The 25,334-nt window shown below is 43.0% G+C and overlaps 1 protein-coding gene across 1 annotated transcript in view; it reads left to right on the forward strand.

The window, feature by feature from the left end:
- Positions 1 to 25,334, forward strand: part of LOC147697975 (interleukin-18 receptor 1-like) — a 543,176-nt gene that overhangs the window by 234,982 nt on the left and 282,860 nt on the right. Inside the window, exon 6 of the mRNA XM_086933381.1 lies at positions 20,927 to 21,095. Coding sequence (XP_086789507.1) covers positions 20,927 to 21,095 — 169 coding nt within the window. The remainder of the gene's footprint in view (positions 1 to 20,926; positions 21,096 to 25,334) is intronic.

Genomic DNA, 25,334 nt, shown 5'->3' on the forward strand with positions numbered 1-25,334 from the left:
GGTCCTGCTGCTAATGCCAGATGAAGTGGAGGATGTGGATTGCCGAACTTCAGTACGTTTTGCACTTTCACCACCACTAATTGAGGTCGAGGTGGATGGAGGTCCCTTCTTGCGAGAAAGAAATATGGAAGCGGTAGGTGTTGGTGTACTAGTTAACTCCAAATCTACTGATTGTTGTGTTTCCATTTCCATTGCCTCCTCGTCGACATCATCATCACGCTCAGCAGCTTCTCGGGATAGGGTCAAAATGTCTCTTTGCTGCATGCCCGCTGGGGCTGCAGTGACCTTTATGATGACTGGCTCGTCGTCATCGTGAGAGGCTTCATCAGCAGCAGTATCCCTCACTTCTTGTTGAGCCTCATCACACTCCATAGCTATGAGTTTTTCGACGACCTTCCTTTTACGCTTAGGTACCTTTGTCAGATCATGGTGTGCCTCACTCTCAGACGGCCGTGGTGGTTCCCAATTTTCATCCAGTTCATCAGAAGGAGGTGGGCTTGAAGAAGATGTAGACACCCCCCTTGATCTTTTCCTTGCTAGGGATGTGGAAGACAATGAATGATCATCAGGAGGAGTGGCTTCCAATGATACCTCGGCTTGATTGTCGATTTCCTGATGTGCCCCTACTTCGGGAGGAACAACTATTGTGGGCACTTGTGACTAAGCAGGGGCGAATTTTGGGAATCTGGCGTTCGCGAATTTTGCGAATTTGCGAACTCGCAATCCGCAAAATCCGCGAATTCTCGCGAATTTGCGGATTTTTTTTTGTATTCGCAAGGATTTCTGCCAGTTCGCAAGGATTTCTGACAGTTCGCGAGGGTTTTGTAACAGTTCGCAATCGCGAACTTACATGTCGGCTCGCAACAGTCACGATTATGTTGTTTCTACGTCTGGTTCATCATCATAGGTTCCCAGCACCCTCTGTTTCACCCCTGCCACCCTCTGTTTTACCCATGCCACCCTCTGGTACATCAATGTCTTATGCCACCCTCTGGTTCATCATCACTGTAGATTATGGGGGGGAAAAGCAAGCACACCTGCCTGCTTCAACTGACATGAATTCATTTGGGGTTGATTTATTAATGTGTCACTGTTTTAAAATTCCAGTCTGGCACCTGCATCCTTATCTGTAATTTGCTTTCTGTTGCAGTGCAATTTTTTTTTCCAGGACCTTTGTGGCCTACTTGTAGCTATTCTATGAGCCTGCTGTGAGGGTCAGAGCAGGGTCATACAATTGTTGCAACTAGCAACTGAACTCTGGAGGGGCCCTTGTCAGGAAGCACTACAGGGAACGGTTACTAATGATGAGTTTGAACTTTTGAACCTGCTTTCACTTTTGCAAAACTCGTTTTTCTGCAGAGCAGCATTACAGCAACTTTAATGCCCCACCAAGCTTATATGAGAAAGTTGATTTCTAATCCAAAAGTTATCCAAAGAAAATCAAAAGGCCTCAAATCTAAAAAAGTGCAGGCAAATGTCAACCTGAGGAGTTATTCTGATAAAAATAATCATTTTCAGAAGGTCTATGCTGCTTGCTAGTAGATTTCTTGTGCGGAATTGCAATTTTTGTAATTTCGCGAGTGCGAGATTGTTGCTGCCCGCCGCACGTACATGTTCGCAATTGCGAACTTACACCGCAAAGAAAAAAAATCCGCTGCGTGCGAATTTGCGGATTTTGCGGGAAATTCGCGAATCTCGCGGATTGCGAATTTACCGAAAATCCGCAAAATCCGCGAGCGTAACGGATTTTCCGCCCATGCTTACTTGTGACCCTCCATGCACCTCTGCTTGCGCATCTCCTTGCGCTGCCTCTCCTTCCACATGTACTTGGGCTTGTACTTGCACATGGTGTTGTTGTTGCGGCTGTGGTTGTTCAACACTTGTCAGATGAGTTACAACAACCTGTGTTGATTCAGGGACATTGCTGCTACTTTCTTGCGATGAGCCAACATCACTGGTCGATGGTGATTGGGGAAGTACACTGACTGCCTCTAAAGCACTGAAGGGCTTTGACTTAAGTTGGCATTGTGGTGGAGGCACTGAACCCAATGGAGCGGGGGTGCTGCTCCCAGCTTGGTCACCAGCAGATCCTGCTGCTGCTGCTGCAGGCGTACTTTTTTTTTTGCTCCCAAAAAACGCGGCGGCCAGCACACCAGCCTCCTTGGTAACTTGCTTCTTCTGCTCCTTACTAGCAACTTTCTTGCTAGAGGAGCTACGGAGACCTTTTTTTGGGGCCATCTTCTTCAGAGCAGGTCAGACAGCAGGCCGCAGTTGCACGAATTGTAGAGTTGTCTGAGGCCAGACGTGACGTCGCGTGACGTTATGCTGCACACACACACCGCTGCAGGACTTCTTCCTGGCACTGGTGGTTCTCTTGAGTCTTGTGCACCTAAAAGCAATGGAAGACAGAGGAACATCAGTTCAGTTATACACCCCCAAAAAATCGGTAAAAAAACAGAAAAATCAGCACAATCCCATTCCATCCATGCCCTCCATGATGTTTAAGTTCAAGACACCCCACAGAAAGACTAGGCCCATGCAAGACTCAATACCCCTGGTGAAAAGGCCACAAGTACAGCCCCAAAAAACGAAAATCACTGAAAAATCAGCACAATCCCATTCCATCCATGCCCTCCATGATGTTTAAATTCAAGACACCCCACAGAAAGACTAGGCCCATGCAAGACTCACTACCCCTGGGCATAAAGGTTGAAAAGTAGGCAAAATGGTTGCAGGCCTAACAACAATGCCTGCATTCAAAATGGCCACTTGCCTCCCAGCACATGGCCAGGGCCTGTAGCAGCACTCAAAATGGCCCCCAGCCACATGGCCTGTCCCTCCCCATGAACACCCCCAAAAATCGAAAAACACCGACAAATCAGCACAATCCCATTCCATCCATGCCCTCCGTGATGTTTAAGTTCAAGAAACCCCACAGAAAGACTAGGCCCATGCAAGACTCAATACTCCTGGTGAAAAGGCCACAAGTACAGTCCCAAAAAACGAAAATCACTGAAAAATCAGCACAATCCCATTCCATCCATGCCCTCCATGATGTTTAAATTCAAGACACCCCTCAGAAAGACTAGGCCCATGCAGGACTCACTACCCCTGGGCATAAAGGTTGAAAAGTAGGCAAAATGGTAGCAGGCCTAACAACAATGCCTGCATTCAAAATGGCGACTTGCCTCCCAGCACATGGCCAGGGCCTGTAGCAGCACTCAAAATGGCCCCCAGCCACATGGCCTGTCCCTCCCCATGAACACCCCCAAAAATTGGAAAAAAAAGAAAAATCAGCACAATCCCCTTCCATCCATGTCCTCCATGATGTTTAAGTTCAAGACACCCCACAGAAAGACTAGGCCCATGCAAGACTCAATACCCCTGGTGAAAAGGCCACAAGTACAGCCCCAAAAAACGAAAATCACTGAAAAATCAGCACAATCCCATTCCATCCATGCCCTCCATGATGTTTAAATTCAAGACACCCCACAGAAAGACTAGGCCCATGCAAGACTCACTACCCCTGGGCATAAAGGTTGAAAAGTAGGCAAAATGGTTGCAGGCCTAACAACAATGCCTGCATTCAAAATGGCCACTTGCCTCCCAGCACATGGCCAGGGCCTGTAGCAGCACTCAAAATGGCCCCCAACCACATGGCCTGTCCCTCCCCATGAACACCCCCAAAAATCGAAAAACACCGAAAAATCAGCACAATCCCATTCCATCCATGCCCTCCATGATGTTTAAGTTCAAGACACCCCACAGAAAGACTAGGCCCATGCAAGACTCAATACCCCTGGTGAAAAGGCCACAAGTACAGCGCCAAAAAATGAAAATCACTGAAAAATCAGCACAATCCCATTCCATCCATGCCCTGCATGATGTTTAAATTCAAGACACCCCACAGAAAGACTAGGCCCATGCAAGACTCACTACCCCTGGGCATAAAGGTTGAAAAGTAGGCAAAATGGTTGCAGGCCTAACAACAATGTCTGCATTCAAAATGGCCACTTGCCTCCCAGCACATGGCCAGGGCCTGTAGCAGCACTCAAAATGGCCCCCAGCCACATGGCCTGTCCCTCCCCATGAACACCCCCAAAAATCGAAAAACACCGAAAAATCAACACAATCCCATTCCATCCATGCCCTCCATGATGTTTAAGTTCAAGACACCCCACAGAAAGACTAGGCCCATGCAAGACTCAATACCCCTGGTGAAAAGGCCACAAGTACAGCCCCAAAAAACGAAAATCACTGAAAAATCAGCACAATCCCATTCCATCCATGCCCTCCATGATGTTTAAATTCAAGACACCCCACAGAAAGACTAGGCCCATGCAAGACTCACTACCCCTGGGCATAAAGGTTGAAAAGTAGGCAAAATGGTTGCAAGCCTAACAACAATGCCTGCATTCAAAATGGCCACTTGCCTCCCAGCACATGCCCAGGGCCTGTAGCAGCACTCAAAATGGCCCCCAGCCACATGGCCTGTCCCTCCCTATGAACACCCCCAAAAATCGAAAAACACCGAAAAATCAGCACAATCCCATTCCATCCATGCCCTCCATGATGTTTAAGTTCAAGACACCCCACAGAAAGACTAGGCCCATGCAAGACTCAATACCCCTGGTGAAAAGGCCACAAGTACAGCCCCAAAAAACGAAAATCACTGAAAAATCAGCACAATCCCATTCCATCCATGCCCTCCATGATGTTTAAATTCAAGACACCCCACAGAAAGACTCAGTCCACCCACCACTGAGTACCCCTGGGCAAAAGGCCCCAAAACAGCCCAAAAATCGAAAATTCCAAAATTGTAGTTGCAGCAACTGTAATGCCCCAAACAAACTTACTTGTGAAATTTCTAATCCAAAAGTGATCCAAAGAAAGTCAAAAAGGCCTCAAATCCAAATATCCAGCAGCATCCACAAAAAGTAATCCTTCCAGCTCCAGATCCAAATGAAAAGTGACCAGGAGATGGACAAAGCACTGGGAGGAGCCTGCTGGACAGGAACAGGAAGTTAAAGACTGTGCGGCACTTCCTTCCTCCCACCCCCCCCCCTCACCAAAATGGACTCCTCGCAAAAAAAGTGCAGGCAAATGTCAACCTGAGGAGTTATTCAGATAAAAATCATCATTTCCAGAAGGTTTATGCTGCTTGCTGGTGGATTTCTTGTGCAGAATTGCAAATTTTATATTTTCGCGAGTGCGAGATTATTGCTGCTCGCTGCATCTCCAAGCTCGCAATTGCGAAGTCCCGCGATACGTGATCACGGCGTACTCGCGTTGACAAACTCTCGCTGTGCAAGTTGGCAAGCCGCGATTACGTAATCTCGCTCGCCAAATTCTCGCGGGATCCCGCAGCAAGATCCAAAATGGCGCAGCACTCGCAAAATATCGAGAAAAACAACTCAGCAAACGCTGATGAACGCCGCGCGCCGCAAAAATTGTATCACCCAGAAAAAAAATCCGCTGCGTGTGAATTTAGCGGATTTTGCGGGAAATCCGCGAATCTCGCGAATTGCGAATTTCCCGAAAATCCGCAAAATCCGCGAGCGGAGCGGATTTTACGCCCATACTTACTCTCCATATGCTTTGATTGGAACTGTAGTTACAGCCTTGGGAGGCTCTGTAGGGGTAACTTTTTTAAATGGTTTGAATCATGGCTTGTTCAAAGTCTATCATTATATTTTGAGGGTAGTAGGTATTTGTTTTTTTTTTAATGTGGTTTATGAGTTTGTAATAAGTGCTACTTCATGTACTTGATAGCAGGACATATAATAAAGGGATAATTGTGTTTTTATATTCACCATGTTTGGTGCATATTTGAGTACAGGAATTTTGAAGGTCGTATCCATCATCTAAGTTTGACAATGGCTTAGTTTCAGGGTTATCTGCTGTAGGAAATATTAGGATTTATCTATCATTGTTTAGACTGTCATATAACAGGAAGGGTATCTCATTATGAGTCATTATGTGTCAGTAGTGATCCATGCAAACACAGATCACAGATACAGAACATTCGCGTGATCTAAATGTGAAGTGATAAAAGGTTATCACGTCACATTTAGATCACGCAAATGTCTGTATTTGGGAGCAGCACAAGCTCAGGTGAATTGCTTACAGTGGCTCAAAATGCAGCAGCCAGGCTACTTACATGCCTGTTGAGATGGTCTTGGACTACGGTGGCAATAAAAGCTCTGCTTTGGCTGCCCATTAAGAAATGGATTTTGTTTAACCCCTACGGTGCTCATGACGGCCCATGGCCGTAATGAGTCACGGTGGGTGTGTGCGCATGACTGCCAGGAGCTGTCCTGACCATGCCCACTGATTAGAATCTTAGCACTGCTGTGGAATTCGAGACACAGTCAAGGTGTTAAAGCCTTAACTTTGATTCACAGGCAGTGTATGTTCATAGCCCTGGTTACTTGGCTGAAAGTCACCCAGTATATTTCCACCAGAGCGCTGCATTCTGCTTCACTTCTGGTAATCCAGCATGTCCGGACGGGTGGTAAAGCCTTTTCCTTCCTTGCTGCTAAGGTGTGGAATTGAGCTTCCTCATGATCTGCACCTGATCACTTTAAGATTTTCTTTTTAAACCTGCGTCTTTTCTGGGGGGGGTAGTAAAATGTCTGTTGGGGGGTGCATACCTGGGCCCTGCCTGTTAGCACCAGGACACTCTTCGGAGTAGCCGTGCACTCCATAAATCAATCTCATTCATTCATTCATTTTCACATGTCCAAGTAAATCTATATCTTGGTATCTTCTATGGGCAGAAGAGGTATCGTTGGTTGGTAGACTTTTCTAGCTTGCACAATTCAATATTTTAAAGTGGGGATAAGTGGTGGTTAGCCTGTGATGTGTTTGAGGACATCAGGTAGTATATCTTTAAGGATTTTGGTTGTGGGTTCCTGGGAGTTAGTATTTGCCTCTCTAACATGCTGAAATACCTCCATTACTTTTATTTCTGTCACATTTGGAGGGTGGTTGTTTTCCATTACATTAAATACCATCTTTTGTAGTGGACCTCCCATAGCATGCATTGCAACAGGTTGTAGGTGTAGCAAATGTGACTTAGGGCCTGATTATGAATTTGGTGGTCTGACCACCTGAATGCCGCGGCAGCGGCCTCTAGAAGACTAAAGTACCAACAGCCTTCCAGCCAAGGTATTACGAGTTGACCGCAGGGCCCGGGTGTGGTGGCAGTGGTCTTGCTGCAGTGGTGAATAGTTTTTCATATATACAGATGCCTGTAGGAGCATTTTGGCTGCATATGCGTCAAATGCACACATATGCATGAAGCATTTGGAAAAAGGCCACCTACCCATTGCCAGAGTCCGCCCAATATGAGGACAGTCTAGGCAATGTGTCTATGGTACAAAAAGGACGTACCTGTGGATCACCACAAACAGGGTGGTGTGATGTGATGTGATGTGATGTGATGGTGGGACCTGTAGAAAGGGATCCACATCAAACTCTGTCTGAAAGGGGGGAGTATGCACCCCAAATCCTTAGTTTCCACTGACCAGAAGATGGTGGTCCAACTGCATTGGTGGGCTGGTCTTAAAGTCAATTTGTGATACGGACAGCTGTGTAACTCCCCTGTAGCACCCTATGGCAGCTGCTTCTCCCTGACCATGAACTCGGCAGTCGGTGGTGTGCTGGCAGTGTCTGTGGCTCCACTGCGGTCTTTAAATTCAAGACACCCGACAGAAAGACTAGGCCCATGCAAGACTCACTACCCCTGGGCATAAAGGTTGAAAAGTAGGCAAAATGGTTGCAAGCCTAACAACAATGCCTGCATTCAAAATGGCCACTTGCCTCCCAGCACATGCCCAGGGCCTGTAGCAGCACTCAAAATGGCCCCCAGCCACATGGCCTGTCCCTCCCTATGAACACCCCCAAAAATCGAAAAACACCGAAAAATCAGCACAATCCCATTCCATCCATGCCCTCCATGATGTTTAAGTTCAAGACACCCCACAGAAAGACTAGGCCCATGCAAGACTCAATACCCCTAGTGAAAAGGCCACAAGTACAGCCCCAAAAATCGAAAATCACTGAAAAATCAGCACAATCCCATTCCATCCATGCCCTCCATGAAGTTTAAATTCAAGACACCCCACAGAAAGACTAGGCCCATGCAAGACTCACTACCCCTGGACATAAAGGTTGAAAAGTAGGCAAAATGGTTGCAGGCCTAACAACAATGCCTGCATTCACTTGGCCACTTGCCTCCCAGCACATGGCCAGGGCCTGTAGCAGCACTCAAAATGGCCCCCAGCCACATGGCCTGTCCCTCCCCATAAACACCCCCAAAAATCGGAAAAAAAAGAAAAATCAGCACAATCCCATTCCATCCATGCCCTCCATGATGTTTAAGTTCAAGACACCCCACAGAAAGACTAGGCCCATGCAAGACTCAATACCCCTGGTGAAAAGGCCACAAGTACAGCCCCAAAAAACGAAAATCACTGAAAAATCAGCACAATCCCATTCCATCCATGCCCTCCATGATGTTTAAATTCAAGACACCCCACAGAAAGACTCAGTCCACCCACCACTGAGTACCCCTGGGCAAAAGGCCCCAAAACAGCCCAAAAATCGAAAATTCCAAAATTGTAGTTGCAGCAACTGTAATGCCCCAAACAAACTTACTTGTGAAATTTCTAATCCAAAAGTGATCCAAAGAAAGTCAAAAAGGCCTCAAATCCAAATATCCAGCAGCATCCACAAAAAGTAATCCTTCCAGCTCCAGATCCAAATGAAAAGTGACCAGGAGATGGACAAAGCACTGGGAGGAGCCTGCTGGACAGGAACAGGAAGTTAAAGACTGTGCGGCACTTCCTTCCTCCCACCCCCCCCCCCCCCTCACCAAAATGGACTCCTCGCAAAAAAAGTGCAGGCAAATGTCAACCTGAGGAGTTATTCAGATAAAAATCATCATTTCCAGAAGGTTTATGCTGCTTGCTGGTGGATTTCTTGTGCAGAATTGCAAATTTTATATTTTCGCGAGTGCGAGATTATTTCTGCTCGCCGCATCTCCAAGCTCGCAATTGCGAAGTCCCGCGATACGTGATCACGGCGTACTCGCGTTGACAAACTCTCGCTGTGCAAGTTGGCAAGCCGCGATTACGTAATCTCGCTCGCCAAATTCTCGCGGGATCCCGCAGCAAGATCCAAAATGGCGCAGCACTCGCAAAATATCGAGAAAAACAACTCAGCAAACGCTGATGAACGCCGCGCGCCGCAAAAATTGTATCACCCAGAAAAAAAATCCGCTGCGTGTGAATTTAGCGGATTTTGAGGGAAATCCGCGAATCTCGCGGATTGCGAATTTCCGAAAATCCGCAAAATCCGTGAGCGGAGCGGATTTTACGCCCATACTTACTCTCCATATGCTTTGATTGGAACTGTAGTTACAGCCTTGGGAGGCTCTGTAGGGGTAACTTTTTTAAATGGTTTGAATCATGGCTTGTTCAAAGTCTATCATTATATTTTGAGGGTAGTAGGTATTTGTTTTTTTTTAATGTGGTTTATGAGTTTGTAATAAGTGCTACTTCATGTACTTGATAGCAGGACATATAATAAAGGGATAATTGTGTTTTTATATTCACCATGTTTGGTGCATATTTGAGTACAGGAATTTTGAAGGTCGTATCCATCATCTAAGTTTGACAATGGCTTAGTTTCAGGGTTATCTGCTGTAGGAAATATTAGGATTTATCTATCATTGTTTAGACTGTCATATAACAGAAAGGGTATCTCATTATGAGTCATTATGTGTCAGTAGTGATCCATGCAAACACAGATCACAGATACAGAACATTTGCGTGATCTAAATGTGAAGTGATAAAAGGTTATCACGTCACATTTAGATCACGCAAATGTCTGTATTTGGGAGCAGCACAAGCTCAGGTGAATTGCTTACAGTGGCTCAAAATGCAGCAGCCAGGCTACTTACATGCCTGTAGAGATGGTCTTGGACTACGGTGGCAATAAAAGCTCTGCTTTGGCTGCCCATTAAGAAATGGATTTTGTTTAACCCCTACGGTGCTCATGACGGCCCATGGCCGTAATGAGTCACGGTGGGTGTGTGCGCATGACTGCCAGGAGCTGTCCTGACCATGCCCACTGATTAGAATCTTAGCACTGCTGTGGAATTCGAGACACAGTCAAGGTGTTAAAGCCTTAACTTTGATTCACAGGCAGTGTATGTTCATAGCCCTGGTTACTTGGCTGAAAGTCACCCAGTATATTTCCACCAGAGCGCTGCATTCTGCTTCACTTCTGGTAATCCAGCATGTCCGGACGGGTGGTAAAGCCTTTTCCTTCCTTGCTGCTAAGGTGTGGAATTGAGCTTCCTCATGATCTGCACCTGATCACTTTAAGATTTTCTTTTTAAACCTGCGTCTTTTCTGGGGGGGTAGTAAAATGTCTGTTGGGGGGTGCATACCTGGGCCCTGCCTGTTAGCACCAGGACACTCTTCGGAGTAGCCGTGCACTCCATAAATCAATCTCATTCATTCATTCATTTTCACATGTCCAAGTAAATCTATATCTTGGTATCTTCTATGGGCAGAAGAGGTATCGTTGGTTGGTAGACTTTTCTAGCTTGCACAATTCAATATTTTAAAGTGGGGATAAGTGGTGGTTAGCCTGTGATGTGTTTGAGGACATCAGGTAGTATATCTTTAAGGATTTTGGTTGTGGGTTCCTGGGAGTTAGTATTTGCCTCTCTAACATGCTGAAATACCTCCATTACTTTTATTTCTGTCACATTTGGAGGGTGGTTGTTTTCCATTACATTAAATACCATCTTTTGTAGTGGACCTCCCATAGCATGCATTGCAACAGGTTGTAGGTGTAGCAAATGTGACTTAGGGCCTGATTATGAATTTGGTGGTCTGACCACCTGAATGCCGCGGCAGCGGCCTCTAGAAGACTAAAGTACCAACAGCCTTCCAGCCAAGGTATTACGAGTTGACCGCAGGGCCCGGGTGTGGTGGCAGTGGTCTTGCTGCAGTGGTGAATAGTTTTTCATATATACAGATGCCTGTAGGAGCATTTTGGCTGCATATGCGTCAAATGCACACATATGCATGAAGCATTTGGAAAAAGGCCACCTACCCATTGCCAGAGTCCGCCCAATATGAGGACAGTCTAGGCAATGTGTCTATGGTACAAAAAGGACGTACCTGTGGATCACCACAAACAGGGTGGTGTGATGTGATGTGATGTGATGGTGGGACCTGTAGAAAGGGATCCACATCAAACTCTGTCTGAAAGGGGGGAGTATGCACCCCAAATCCTTAGTTTCCACTGACCAGAAGATGGTGGTCCAACTGCATTGGTGGGCTGGTCTTAAAGTCAATTTGTGATACGGACATCTGTGTAACTCCCCTGTAGCACCCTATGGCAGCTGCTTCTCCCCGACCATGAACTCGGCAGTCGGTGGTGTGCTGGCAGTGTCTGTGGCTCCACTGCGGTCTTTAAAAAGGCAATACAACAATCTAGTGATACAGGGGTCACACTGCCGAGCTCGCATCACTCTGACGTCAACTCAGGTATGGCAGTTCATCGACCGCCAATCTCATAATCAGGCCCTTAATAATTGCTTTTCTTTCTGGGATGCTATGTATCTTGCTCTTTCTTTAATTGTGTCTGATAGTAGTGTAATAGTGTAAATAATAAACGATTTAAAATGTTTATACATTTGTTATTTACATAGAAAAATAAGCACCTACTTTTATTCCTTATGCTGACATGTACGTTCTTCCTAGTTTTTCACACTTTTTTGCAGCTTTTCGTTTGGGGTGTTGTAATGTGGAGCAGAAGCTTTCTTTTCTGTTGAACTAAAAATAGAGTCAGTTTCATTTAAAACATTTATTTCTAAGTAGTTAGTAGAAGCTGAGGTTGTTGGACTTTAGTCGGTTTTGGGGTGAATTACTATTTTATCAGAATTTACAAATACTCGCTTTTGATGTTTTTTTTTGGTTTGCGTTTGGTGTTGTTTTTCGGTAGGTTAGCACTTTTCGAAATTGTGGTATTTCTTTGGGTAAATATATGTAAAGAGATCAAAGTTTGAGACTGTTTTGTTAATTACTTGCTATCTTATCATTTACATTTTAATTACAGGTAAGTTTTAGTTTAAATGTAAGTTTACTTACTTTGCAAGGCAGATGTCAAGATGTGTATATTTCTATTTTTCAGGGTCTGGTCAAAGAATCCATCAGAGTTTACTCACCTTGCAGCTTTTGTAATTTTTGCCGTATTAAGTTGATAAAATTGGTTTGCCTTTTCATATTGTTGATTTAATTCTTTGTATGAATTTAGTGGGGTGAATTTTAATTAATTTGGTGTTGTAATGTGTTTTTTTATGCAAACGTGTATGTATTTGTTAATGTTTTTCATAATGATTTAACATAAAAAGTAGTTTTCCTATGTTTGTTAATGATAATGTCATTATTTTGATGATATTATTGTAATCGTTATTGAGAGGCCATATTTTTGACATTTCATATGGTTATTTGAAGATAACAATATTTTTATTTCAGATACTTGTGTTTTCAATATAAGTAAAAATAGATGTGTTTAACAACTATATTTGTGGTTTTAGTATTTCAGTGTAAGAAGGCAATACTTTTGTTAGTAAAATTTATTTTCAGTGATCCTCTGGAGCCTGATTGACTTATCCCACACATTAAACTGCCAAGAAAAACACCAATATGCCAATGACAACCAGCTCTACTTTAAAATATCAAAACCATCCAACTTCACTACTCTAAAGTCAATATTGAAACATATTCTCTAACTTAGGGCCTGATTACAATGAAGGTGGGACTGCTATTGCAATACTGATTACCACCAGCCACATTAGGATGGCGGACGAATGGATGGTGGTTGAGGAGACCAACCACCACGGATACAACGGTCTCCTTCAGTCTGACGGAGGGACTTTTATCCCTACAACAGTGGCAATGCCTGCCAAGCACTGCCCTAGGTTTTACAATGTATTTTCCTGCCGGCTGCCATCAAAAGGCAGGCAGAAAAAGACGTTGGGGTCCTTCCCTGGCCTACGACATGGCCTCTGAGGGCACCAATGGTGCCTGCCACATAGTGCAGGAATATGCATGGGGTACATATTTTGTACTGCAGCATGTGTTGCAGCCCGCAGCGCTCGCCGCAATACACCCATACTCTTAGCAACCGCCATCGTGATTCAGGGTGAGAGACCGCCGACAGCTTGTTGGGTGGTCCTGTTTCTCACATGGATGGCAGTCAGACATACATCTGACTGCCATCCTCATCAGGCCCTTAATGCTGCTAAAATTGAATTGTTCTTCCTCCATACTCATGACCCTGCACCACAGTCCATAACTGGCTACTAAATCATACCAGCCTGGGCATCACTCATACTTTGGTTCCTGCTGGAAAGTCCCTGAGATTTACCATCAACCAAATATCTCCCTGCCTGATAAAAATACATCACTAAGTTAGCTAAAAATGCCTATTTGGATCTCCACTTCCTAAATACGTCCCCTCAGAGACATTCTACATGTGGCTGTATGTCTTTTCAAGGGTGGCAAGAAATAATTTCACATTATCCTGTTTTGAAAGAGTTCAACTGACTCTCTAGAAGCTATAATTAATTTTAAGGTGGCATGTATCACCCTCACAGCTCAACACCCTAGCATGCAATTCCCCTGAAGCACATAGTTATTATCAATGGAGGGTGGAGAAACAGCAGATGCAAATCGCAACTGACATGACAAACCTGAAAGTAAGAAAAACCAAAACATTGAACCAAGCCTTCTGATGTCTGGCTTGAAGACTCTGAAACAATGTACTTGATGCACTCAGATGTACTGACAAACTATTCACATTAATCAGAAACCAGAAGACCCACCTACTCAGAGATTATCTGAAGGTATGTGGATGTGGAGTTAAGAATACTACATCTTTGCACACACATACACACTCACGCATGCACATAAACACACGCACACAGACACATATATCCACTGTACTTCATAAACCCCATTCTCTTTAATTGTAAAGTAGCTGCTGTAACTTCATTGTGGAAACTTAACAAAAATAAAACTTGTGCCAAATTTGGAACTAGGCATGCAAAGAGACTTCTAGGAAAAGTTTTAAATCTGTTTGGCATGGCAAAGTTACTGAACTGTATTGAGAAGTTTGACATGCAAAGGTATGACTTCCTGCCTATCAGAGTTTTTTAGAAACCGTTAATTGGCACACATTTTAATGCTTTTGCCCAGTAATTGAATTGATGCCCCGAGTAAATTGCGAACTCTCTTGTAACTTTCATTGCCACATTATTTTCTTGAGTGTTATACTTCCAAATAAATATTTCCTTCTAGAAGGCTTTTGAGGAGTTGTGGTAAGAGGTCTGGAATATTAAGGTTCTTTTTTTCTCTCTGTCTTACCACTACCAGGATGCTAAACTCTTCACAATCACAATTCACATGGTATAGTACATACCAGAAGATCATGAACATAGATGAGTAAAATATTATTTTGACATTCGACTTTAATCTATCCAATAAAAGTGTTTTAGAAGTTTAGTTCGGAAGATCTCCAGCTCAGTGACCCCTCCATTAGCAATGTATTTGTGTCTCTAGTCCAGGGCAGCCACTTAAAAACACACATCATTACAGGGAATCTATGTCTTGCATTTTCAAGCTCCAGGGTCAGCATAGACATTTATAGAGTAGCTACCTTTACTTCCAGGTTCACACAGCAAAGTGTGCATTGTAGATAGTATAGTGTGCTCAGAGCTCTGTCTGAGGTTGGCCGCTATACCATCGCATATGAAAGGTGCAGGTTGTAGCACTACTCTACAATATACAGGAATAACGCAAGTTTTCCAATCAATACAACACTACTAATAACAAGTGTATCATAAGCACTGCTAACAGTCGGCAATACCTCTAACACAATAAAAGACACAGCTCCTCTTTTGGGATTTTAGGAGGAGGTCTCCAATTTGCGTAAGACAATCGGTACACTACCCGGTAACAATGGCAGCATGCTGTATTCCCGCTGCAATTCACTACATTCACTGCTTGTTGCCCAGATAAATTGCTGTTTGGCACTTTTATGCTATATTATCCCCAGTGTCTCATTGCTTTTCTCAGTTGCACCACTTAATTTCCCCAATAGGCATTGGCACTACTCCCTATCCAAGTGCGGTGTTTAATTAATAGAACGTTCAGTTGCAGAACTTTCAATTCAAGAATGTTCAATTATTTACAATATGATATGATTCTTAACACGCCTTGTATAATTCAGATAAGGAAATCTACCACATTATCTCCCTATCCATTTTCCTCATTCCAGTCCTTACTCTATGGACCGAATACTATTTCCCCATTAGCTGTAAAAAGACCTTGCTTTCACTTTGGACAGCCTCTCTTTCCTAACTCTGGCATCCCCTCAGAGCCAGCCCTTATCCTGTATATCTCTTCCCATTTCTAAGCAGAGAACACTTCTTCCATTCTGTCTTTTGACAGAAGCCTTCATCTGGTACATTTTTTTAATGTAATTTAATTTTCTCTGCAGACAGTTTAGTCTGTGTTGGTGGCGAGATTACAAACATGAGCACAAAGCTTACCCACTGATTTTATGTTTTACAAAACCAGGGGGCATATTACCAAGCTATAGCGATAATTATCGCTATTGCTTGGTTAGAGACAAAAATTTACCGCTGAGCTGCGGCGATTTTTATCGCAGATAAACCTTGGTATTACCAAGGTTTATCGCAAATGCGATAAAAATCGGCCGCAATGCGTGAATATCGCTGAAAAGTCAGCGATATTCATGCATTACAGAGCTAATGCTCTTAGCCATGTTATCCACCTCCCATTGGATAACATGGCTAAGAACTGCTCAGGGCAGGTGTTAGCTTTTGGAGGTATTCGCGCTTAGCGCGAATATCTCCATAAGTTGGTAATAGGAGATAGCGATGTTAGCGACTGTTTCCAGTCGCTAACATCTTGGCACGCTCACTTTGCATGTCATTAGTGATAAATATCACCGACATGCAAAGTGGGGCCCAAGACGGTCTTTATCTCCTACTAGCTGTCGCTAACTGGTGTTAGCGACAGCTAGGTAATAGGGAGATAATTTTATCTCCGCTTTCTTGGCTTTTAAAGCCAAAAAAGCGGAGATAAACCCCCTTGATAATATGCCCCCAGGATTCCTGGCGAGAGAGAAAAAAGTTTCACTTTGTGACTTGCACTGCATGTCACAGGATTTAAAATGCAGGAGCATAATTTGAGCATGGACCAACCTTTCTATCCCTTGCTATATAGCAGGAATGGATACTGGCTGGTGGAGAAAGGATGTTCCTTTTCTTGATGCACAAGGCCGCTTTCATCCCTAATGGTAGTTGGAGGCAGAATGCAGGCAGATAAAACATATCTTTCATCTCGTCTGGTTTTGCAATTCTTTAGTACAGACGGCCATATGTGAATGCTTCTCTTTCATTACATATTCGTTGCTTTAGGAAGGGGGTGGAAACACAATATTTTGTGAGGTAATCTTTGGCTGACCCCTATAACAAGTATGTATAAATGAAGATTTTTTCTCAGTTATCTCTTTGATACACCAGCAGACGAGCCACATTAAAAAGCATTATTAATAGTCCATGCTTGAGCAGAACTTTGCTACCTATTGTTTTTTGCCCTTATGCTGGTTGTTTTATATCTTTTCCTGCACAATTTAAAATGACTTAAATTCTTGATTATTTCAATATTTTTCAATGCAAATTATACTTATTTATAAAACTATAATACGCATACACTTGTGGTCTAGTAGTTAAGACTCCAGATCACAGCAGGATGGTGTGAAGGCTCCAAAGGACCGGAGGTTTGAACCATTTTCCTTTTTTAATAATCTGCTTTTTTCTGAAATCACATGATGTATGAGGCTTCTATATAAAGAGGCCCAAAGACCATTCGCCCTTATTCTCATTTTGAAAAGATGGAGGGAAGGTAGTAGAGTGAGAATTGTCATAATGTGGAGGTTCAGCATTAAGAAGTGTTCTCCTCATCATCCATTTCCTCAACTCCAAGTGCACTTCTGTTTTTCCATTTCAAACACTGGTCTAAGCAATCTTATATGGCTTAGGTACTATGGATTTGACCCCTGCGAAACATCCTGACCCATATCCTACTGAGGGACAGCCTGATGATGATGATCAAGACCTCTTGCCTAAAGGTAAACATGATAGTGGCCTTCAATTGCAAGGGGGCTTTTTCCTTATTAGAGAACTTTTGGGTTATCAAGAACAAAAGCTTGAGGTAGATGATTTCTACCCTCAATATTAACCAGTAGATGCTATACCCTGGCATGGAATATAAAGAACTTAGGGCCCGATTATAAGTTTGGCTGTATGGGTGCTGGGCTACCATGCCACTGCCCCGAGTACAGGCAACTCTATCCTCAGTCTCATGTCTCTCAATTATTAATACAACCTCAAATGACTGCCTGAGACTGACTTAGAATGCAAAGTTTTTATAAAATCTACAAATGCAGTGGTAGCCATTTGAACCCTCCAGTTCACCATCTGCAGCAATACTGGTCCCAATAATTAGAGAATTAAGAGATTCCACTTCTGATAACTCCAGGTATTTCCCAAGCATTATCTTGGTGGCTCGTTACAGAGCGATGTCAACGAAGATTCTCTTTCACTGCTTTATCTCCATTAATTATAAAAAAGGATGGAAATCATTAGTCATTGATGCAGGGGTCTACTTTAGAGAATCAGGAAATTCAATTTCGATGATCTCAGATCGAAAAGAAGAAATCCTTAAACTAGAGTGAATTACTGGCATTCCTTTGAGCTCTTCAAGAGTTTCTTTTGATTATTCAGGGAAAGCAGTTCTAATAAAAACCTGCAACTAAGGGCCCGATTCTAATGCAGTTTGGAAAGGTTCCCAACCAAATGGGTTTTGGAATGGTTCTGACCAAATCGGGAGAATCCAACCAAGGAGTAGGATGCATGCGGATGCTAACAGATACAATTTGTTTGGACTCCCATTTACTTCAATGAGAGCCTTTGTTCCAACTGAATGCATAGGCTGCCATTGAAGAAAGGGGTGGCTGGGGAAAATCGGGCACCCTGTGGTGTGCACCACCCAGTGCCTGCCACACTGTGAATGGCTTATAAGGGGGACCCATAGGAACCCCATGGGCCTGATTGGTAAGGCTCCGAGTTCAGGGGGACCCACTACAGGCCCCCAAAGTCTGATTTCAACTGCCGATTTTAGTCGGATGGCACGATTCGGAAAAGCTGTCTAAATCCAGCATCGTACTCGGTCGTTCGGAAACACAGCCCATAGAGAAGTACGATTCTGCTCCGTACGGCTCGGGCATTCCAAATGTCGTTGGGTTCAGATTGGAATATTCCTAACGCCTAACTCGAATCGTACTCGGTCAGTCGGAACCCTTTCAAGTCGTTCATAAAGACACATTCCAAATCCGATTTGGACGGAGCAAATGCTGTTAGGAGGCCTTCCTAACCCTATCTGATTCAGGCCCTATGTAGTGAAATCATGTTAATATAGAATAGGGAATCAAGATCCCAATGTGTGTCAAACAGGCTGAAAATATTTGCCCTTGGCCAGAGATTAATCTAATATCTCTTTTTGCAACCTATATTTTGTGGAAAGGAAATCAAACAGCAGATAAGTTAAGCAGAATGTGTCCTGTTAATTACCAGCTGTAAAAAGAGTCTTTCCAGATGAGTGTGAATTGGTTCATATTTCTCTGTATTGAAATGTTTTCCTCAAAAGAAAGTGCTTCACCCAATTATTTGTGAAGGCTTGGTGTCAGGACGACTGTGAAGTGCATGCCCTGTTTCTCAGGTGGCCCAACATTGTACTATTTAATTTCCTCTCATTTCCCTCCTATCCAAGAGTGATGAGGAAGATTCAAAGGGAAGCAACTTTGGTGATCCTAGTAGCACCTTTTTTGACTTCACACACCAGGGTTACTTTATGTTTGCAACCTGCCAGTTGCTCCTCTAGTTCATCTTCCACCCACCCTGCCTTCTCTTAAACAGTATCTCACTCACCTTCACCTCATAGCATTGAGGCTGAGAGGCTAGGTCTGTAACTTCATAGGTGTTTCAGGGAGTGTCTCTTGAAAATAATTCAGAGTCCAATAACTGTAGCTTGTTAATTCAAGTGATGGCTCACTTCTGGTGTAAAGATAGACGTTCTCTAAATCCAGTATATTGTGATGCCTTTCTAATTCTAGCCTTTTACAGGACATTTTTTTCTAAGGGTCTAGCTGTTTCTACTTGAGCTGCTCAGTGGCTGCAATTTGAGGGTTACAAAAAACTCTCCCTTCGATTCCCAGATAGCTTAGAAATCTTCTGAATAAAAGGCATATTGTACACCCTCCAGTTCCTCCATGGGATCTGCCTAGATTATTGAAAGGACTGCAAGTGCTCCACTTTGGAACCCTTTTCTTCTGTTTCCCTCTCAAGTGTGTCTGCTAAAGTTGTGTTCTGGCTGCAAGTTGTACATGTAAATTAGGTGAATTGGGATACTTAGTTATTTCAGTGCTTTGTCTACAATATTTTCTTGATAGGGTTCTGTTAAAATAAGTACTACAGTTTTTGCCTAAAGGGTCTTCTCAAATCTTCTTTTTTAGAGCTAATACTCCTGTTTTTCTTCCTGAGAACAGAATGAATCTGAGATTAAACAACTTCTAAACGTTCATGGGGCTATTTTCATTTACACTGAAAGGATCTTTTTGTAAAATACCCTCTGGTTGTCTCCTATAGAGTCAGTTCAAAAGGTTAAAATAGCCTTCCACGTCAATTTTAAGTTGTTGTATTAGTATGGCCATATCTCAAGCATGTTCTGCTTAAGGCCAGGATGTTTCCAACATTCATGGAAAACTCACCAGAAATGTAGGTAGGAGCTTCATGGGCAGAAGCAAAAGGAAATCATGTTAATTAAATGCAAAAGCAGCTACATAGGCATACCCATGGGTGGACGGAATGTTTCATTCCGGCCATGGAATCGGCACAATTTGGCCACTCTGTATTGCTCTTGTTACGCAGAGTTCTGGCCAAGTTCTGCCAAACTTCACGTGGCAGAAATGTTTGCCCACAAGACTCCAGAAATGAGAGCAAGATTTGGCATTACCCGGGGCGATTTTCTAGCACCGGTGAAAGCAAGTGGTCACAATCAAATGGATGCTTCTTCTTCAGTAGATTTGCTGCTGCTTGAGTAGATTTTCTACTCCAGTGGCAGAAAAATCAACTTGAATGGCCACACACTCTTGCACAATGCATTGTGCCATTCGCACAGATTTTTCAGCGCTCCTCGTGCTACCGGCACTAAAGTGCAGGGTGAGCAGTGCGACGTGCACATTTTCAATCTGTTGGCAGAACTCCGCAGAATCTCGCAAAGTTTGTACGCAACTCCACGGAATTCTGCTGAGTAAAATTCAGTGAGTTCCTCCCACCCCTAGGTATACCGAAAGATGTTTAGTTTGCATTCTAATATAGTTATCTTAAACGCTGATCTTGTTTTGCCTCTCAAATTATTTATGAAAGAAAATTTGCATCCTTCATAATAAAGTAATGCCTGGGAAGCGGATGATAATGATGAAACGCTGCATTGATGGTGCATGTAACTGAAGTCTAAGAAGCCACACTTGGTTGTACTCCAATTTTAACAGCTTAATTGTATACACACAGCAAGCAAAGACTACGTGTGTGGGCAGGGTGGGGTGTGGGATGGGAGTCCAGGTCTCTATAGGTTATGCATATTCACAAATATCAGATGTCTTATTTATGCTGCATAAGCAATGATGTAGGCAATCAGGTTAACTGCTAATACCCCTGAAATACATAGTAAAACATGTATTTTTATTTCAGGAAAAGCAAAGATTCTGAGCTGCACAGCATTTTTGGGGTCCCCAGATAAAGAAAGTGCGAACTCACTGTATTGGCTTGGAAAAAATCTGAGAGACAATGAGGATCTGTTTTTTATGGACCCATGTCAAAATGCATCTGAAAAACCCTGCGAGATGCAAGTCACATCAAAGTAAGGATATCAATGGCCCTGTATTGAAACTAGGGTTTAATACTCTTGTTACCTCAAAAGAAATATATTGTTGTAACGATTGAATGTCAATTGCTGCAATAACATTGAATTGATCCATAAAATTATCTTTCCTGGCATTACCTCAGCTTCAATGACCTGGAAAATGTTATCCCATCCATTACCATATTGGACTATATTTAACATCATTTGTACCATTAACTTAACACTCCTCATTATGACCTTTAACTGGTGACTAGTGCCTAGCACAAAATATAACCCAAACCTTTAACAATGACATGTATTTATTTGTTATTAATGTGATTATTTTAACTTAATTTTCAATATAATAATTATTACACCCTTCCCCTTTCTATATTGCTACCCAAAACTTTACATTTAACCCATGTAAAAATGTTATTGCAGTGATTTATTTTACTTTAATACATGTAAATGAATTCTTTAGTCCCTCAACCAAACACATTATTTTATAGACACAAATGCTGAATATTTGTTATTAGTTCAAATAAATTAAATTAATTAGGGGAACTCCACTGTAACCATAATGGTATCTTGTTTTATATCTTCATTTAGGATTTTTCACACATCAATCATCATAACAACTTTATCGTAACTTGATCAACTTCGTATGCTTGTATCAATGTCTTTCTTACCTCATTCTTATTGTGTATGCACATTACTTTTTCCGATTCCACACACATGTTTAACACCCCTTGAACATAGCATTGGGTCTATAGTCACCAACTCCCACAGCACATCTACCTTTCTTTATGTTTATCTAAGTTGCTTCTCTGTATCTTACTCCCTATTATTTTAAGAACCATGCCATAACCGTTCTCCTCATTCAATCTCCCCTATTACACCTCTAATTTTTATCCATCCACTATTATGAGTTCCCTTTCAGGATTTTGTCATTGTATTCGTCATCTTTGCCCATTCTGCCAAGTCCTCTCTACTCCCTTATCTGTATTGACTTCTCTCATTTGTGATTCTTCTGTCAGGGCCCATCGCATCATATCTTTTTCCTAGGCAATCTTGGTCCTTCTCTTGTCCGAAAGCCAGTGTATTTCTAATTGAGATTTAGCTTCTAGTAAGCCTAGTGCTGTATTGAATTGGGGTTTCAATGCAACATCCAGCATGCATTATCTGATTAGTGCCTCTAATTTTAAAGCTAGTGAAAACAGGGAAGGCTTGGGTCCTGGACTCCGCAGACTGGACCGCCCAAATATTGAAATCACAGAAAGGTGTCAAGGGAGGTTTATTTTAAATATTCGCGATAAACCTGAGACCACTAATTCTGAGATTTGTGAGCATTTTTTCTGCTTAGTTTTGATACTTCAAAAAGACATTCATAATCAATTGATTTATGAATGTCTTTTTGAAGTATCAACCTCCCTTGACACCTTTCTGTGATTCTAATTTTATACCTGTCACTCCCCAATACCCAGATGTTTTCTAAAGGTCCAAGTCATACATATGAATGTAGACTATCAGCCTCTGCATTTTGGGCTCTCTGAGAGTCTAGTAGGGAATATTCTGTGTAGTCTGGAGGGGGTCAGGTAAGTTTGATGTAATTACCTAAAATGTACTAGTTTAAATCAGGTTTTTCCCTATTCTTCATCTGTAAGTGGTTTCAGTAGGTCTCTGTCCCATTCCTCCCTTGACTACAGCAGAGCCTGTCATCTCTCAGCCTTCGAGGCTTTATATGTACATGACTCGATGCTACAGCCCATTCCTGGCAAGACCTCAAACACCTCCTGGACCTCTTCAAAGGTTAAAAAATGTCTACCAAATATAGATGTTCCAGTGTTTGACATCCCCCTCCCCCCAGGTAGTTAGTTATACATCAGCACTTATTTGTTGAAAAGGTTGTAGCCACCATATCTGAATGGAGGCTTCCTCAGTACTTTAATCTGACTGCAGTCTCCTAGGCTGTCATCACCTGCCTCACTGCACCTGCCTCACTGCATGTGGAGTGTCGTCTGGGAATTTCTCTCCTTCCATCAACCAAATTAGCAGTGTCTTCTGTTAAATGCTTATGTAACCTTTTTCCTTGTTCCCTGCGTCAGCGCACAATCCTACTGAATGTTGGAGCTGTTCGGCTATATAATATAGCTCAAGGTCGGGTAAACCAAGCCCTTGCTGTTCTCTGTTCAGCTTTGGAGTTTCAAGTTAAACTCTGCTTCTCTTCCTGGTCCATACCAGAGACACCAGAAGGTTGCCTAGTTCATTTGTGGTCATTATCGGTATCAGGCACATTGTATTTTGAAGTGTGTATAACCAAGGGGAAGGAACACCATTTTGTCTATTGCTACTCATAATATAAAATAGGAGCATGTTCAAGAATTGAATGGAGATTCTCAATTCCTGCATTATCCCCACACATGTTGTAGTCATATTGTTTTCGAAATGTGTGCACCATCCAAATCTCTAAGAAGCAGAACCTGTCCAACTACTATTGAACGTCTGTTGTCTGGAACTCACTCTGCGCTTTCCCTACCAGTCTCGCCAGTGGAAATATACCTGTTTTTTCCAACTAATGTGCAAGCCCAAAGATTCTACAAACTTACCTGACTCTTGTAGAAGCAGAAGGACTGAATACTGTAATGGCTTCAATATAATTTTGTATCATCCGCATACATAAACACAGTATTTATAGCATCACCAGCTCTGGTTTTCCACAGCCGCAGTGCATCTCTCAACCAGATTGCAAGTGGTTCAATTGTTAGGGCATACAATAATGGTGACAGAGGGTAGCCCTTTCAGGTTCCCCACTCTAATTTCCATTTAGTCAATGTCACATGACCCAATAGGACCCTTTACAAGAAGTTAGGTCTAAAGGCAATTTAGTGAGAACTACAAACATATATTCCCAGCAGAGTGTATAAAACACCTTTTCAATTTCAAGCACTTCTAGGGTGCCTTCCATTTGTGTTTTCTCTGTTATATGCAGTACATGGCTATGGCGCCTCATATCCATTAGAATGCTGTAGCCAAGAATATATTTGCCTTGGTTGTCTTGCAGTTGGTTCCCAGCTATCCTCCAAAATCTAATATTTTGGATAGCACTTTTTTACCCACATTTAACATATTAACATATTTAACAGTCTGTATGAGCCTGGGTCCCTTGGATCCTTTTCCGGTGTAGGTATCGTAACTATTATGGTCTCCTGCAATGTATCGCCTTTGCTTGGTCCCCAGAAAACGCCCAGGAGTCTGTCTGGAAGCATATACAAAAATACTTGGTAAAACTCCAGTGGGAATCTATCCAAATCCAGAGTTTTCTTGAGAGGCAGCTTGCTTGGGCTACTGCAAACTGCTGCACTCTTCCATTGTTTGAGCAAATGTAAAAGTAAAACAAGAGCAAGAGCAGTGAAGAGAGGAAGGGGATTCAAGCACAATGTGCAGATGTAAAGGGTTAAAGTTCACTGAAGGTGATGTGGACTTGAGGAGGGAAGAGGGAGAAACCAGAGAGAAGGGCAGAACCTGGGAGGGGAGGAATACTAAGCGAGGCAAGCCTAGGAGTGTAGGAGGAAAGAGGGTGCAATAGGAAAGGAGAGGCCCGCATTCAGATGTATCCTAACGGTGGGAGTCTCAAGCAGTCTCTGATTCAGGGCAAATTCTTTAACCTCCTGTGCCTGAAAAATGAATATGTCTCTGTAATGCAATGGGTGCTCATGCAAAGTACTCTCATACCTGCGGGTTGAGTTTGCGCTATATAAAACAGCAACAAAAAAAACCTGTGTTGGGGGAGGGGTGGTAGCCCCAGCGAATGTAAAATTAAAATAAGGAAAAAAAACAGAAACAGTGAAGGGAGGGAGGGGTTTTAAGCATGACGCTATGAAGGAAAGGGTCAAATTTGACCTAAGGTGGTGTGGACCTGAGGAGGAAAGAGGGATAAACCAGAGAGGAGAGCAAGACCTGGGAGGGGAGAAATACTGAGCAAAGCATGCCTAGGAGTGTAGGAGGAAAGAGGGAGGAAAGGGAAAGAAGATATCAGCATTTGGATATGGCCCAACGGTGGGAGGCTCAAGCATCCTGTGATTCAGGGCAAATCCCTTAATCATCCATGCCTGAAAAATGAATGTGTGACTGTAATACAATGGGTGCTAATGTAAAACGCTCTCATACCTGTGGGGTCAAGTTTGCGCTATATAAAACTTTTAAAAAAAAGCAATGTTGGGAGAGTTGTGGCACTTCCAGTGCTGTCTACAGGTTCCC

This window comes from Lissotriton vulgaris, chromosome 8 (assembly GCF_964263255.1).
Source record: "Lissotriton vulgaris chromosome 8, aLisVul1.2, whole genome shotgun sequence".
Taxonomy (NCBI): domain Eukaryota; kingdom Metazoa; phylum Chordata; class Amphibia; order Caudata; family Salamandridae; genus Lissotriton; species Lissotriton vulgaris.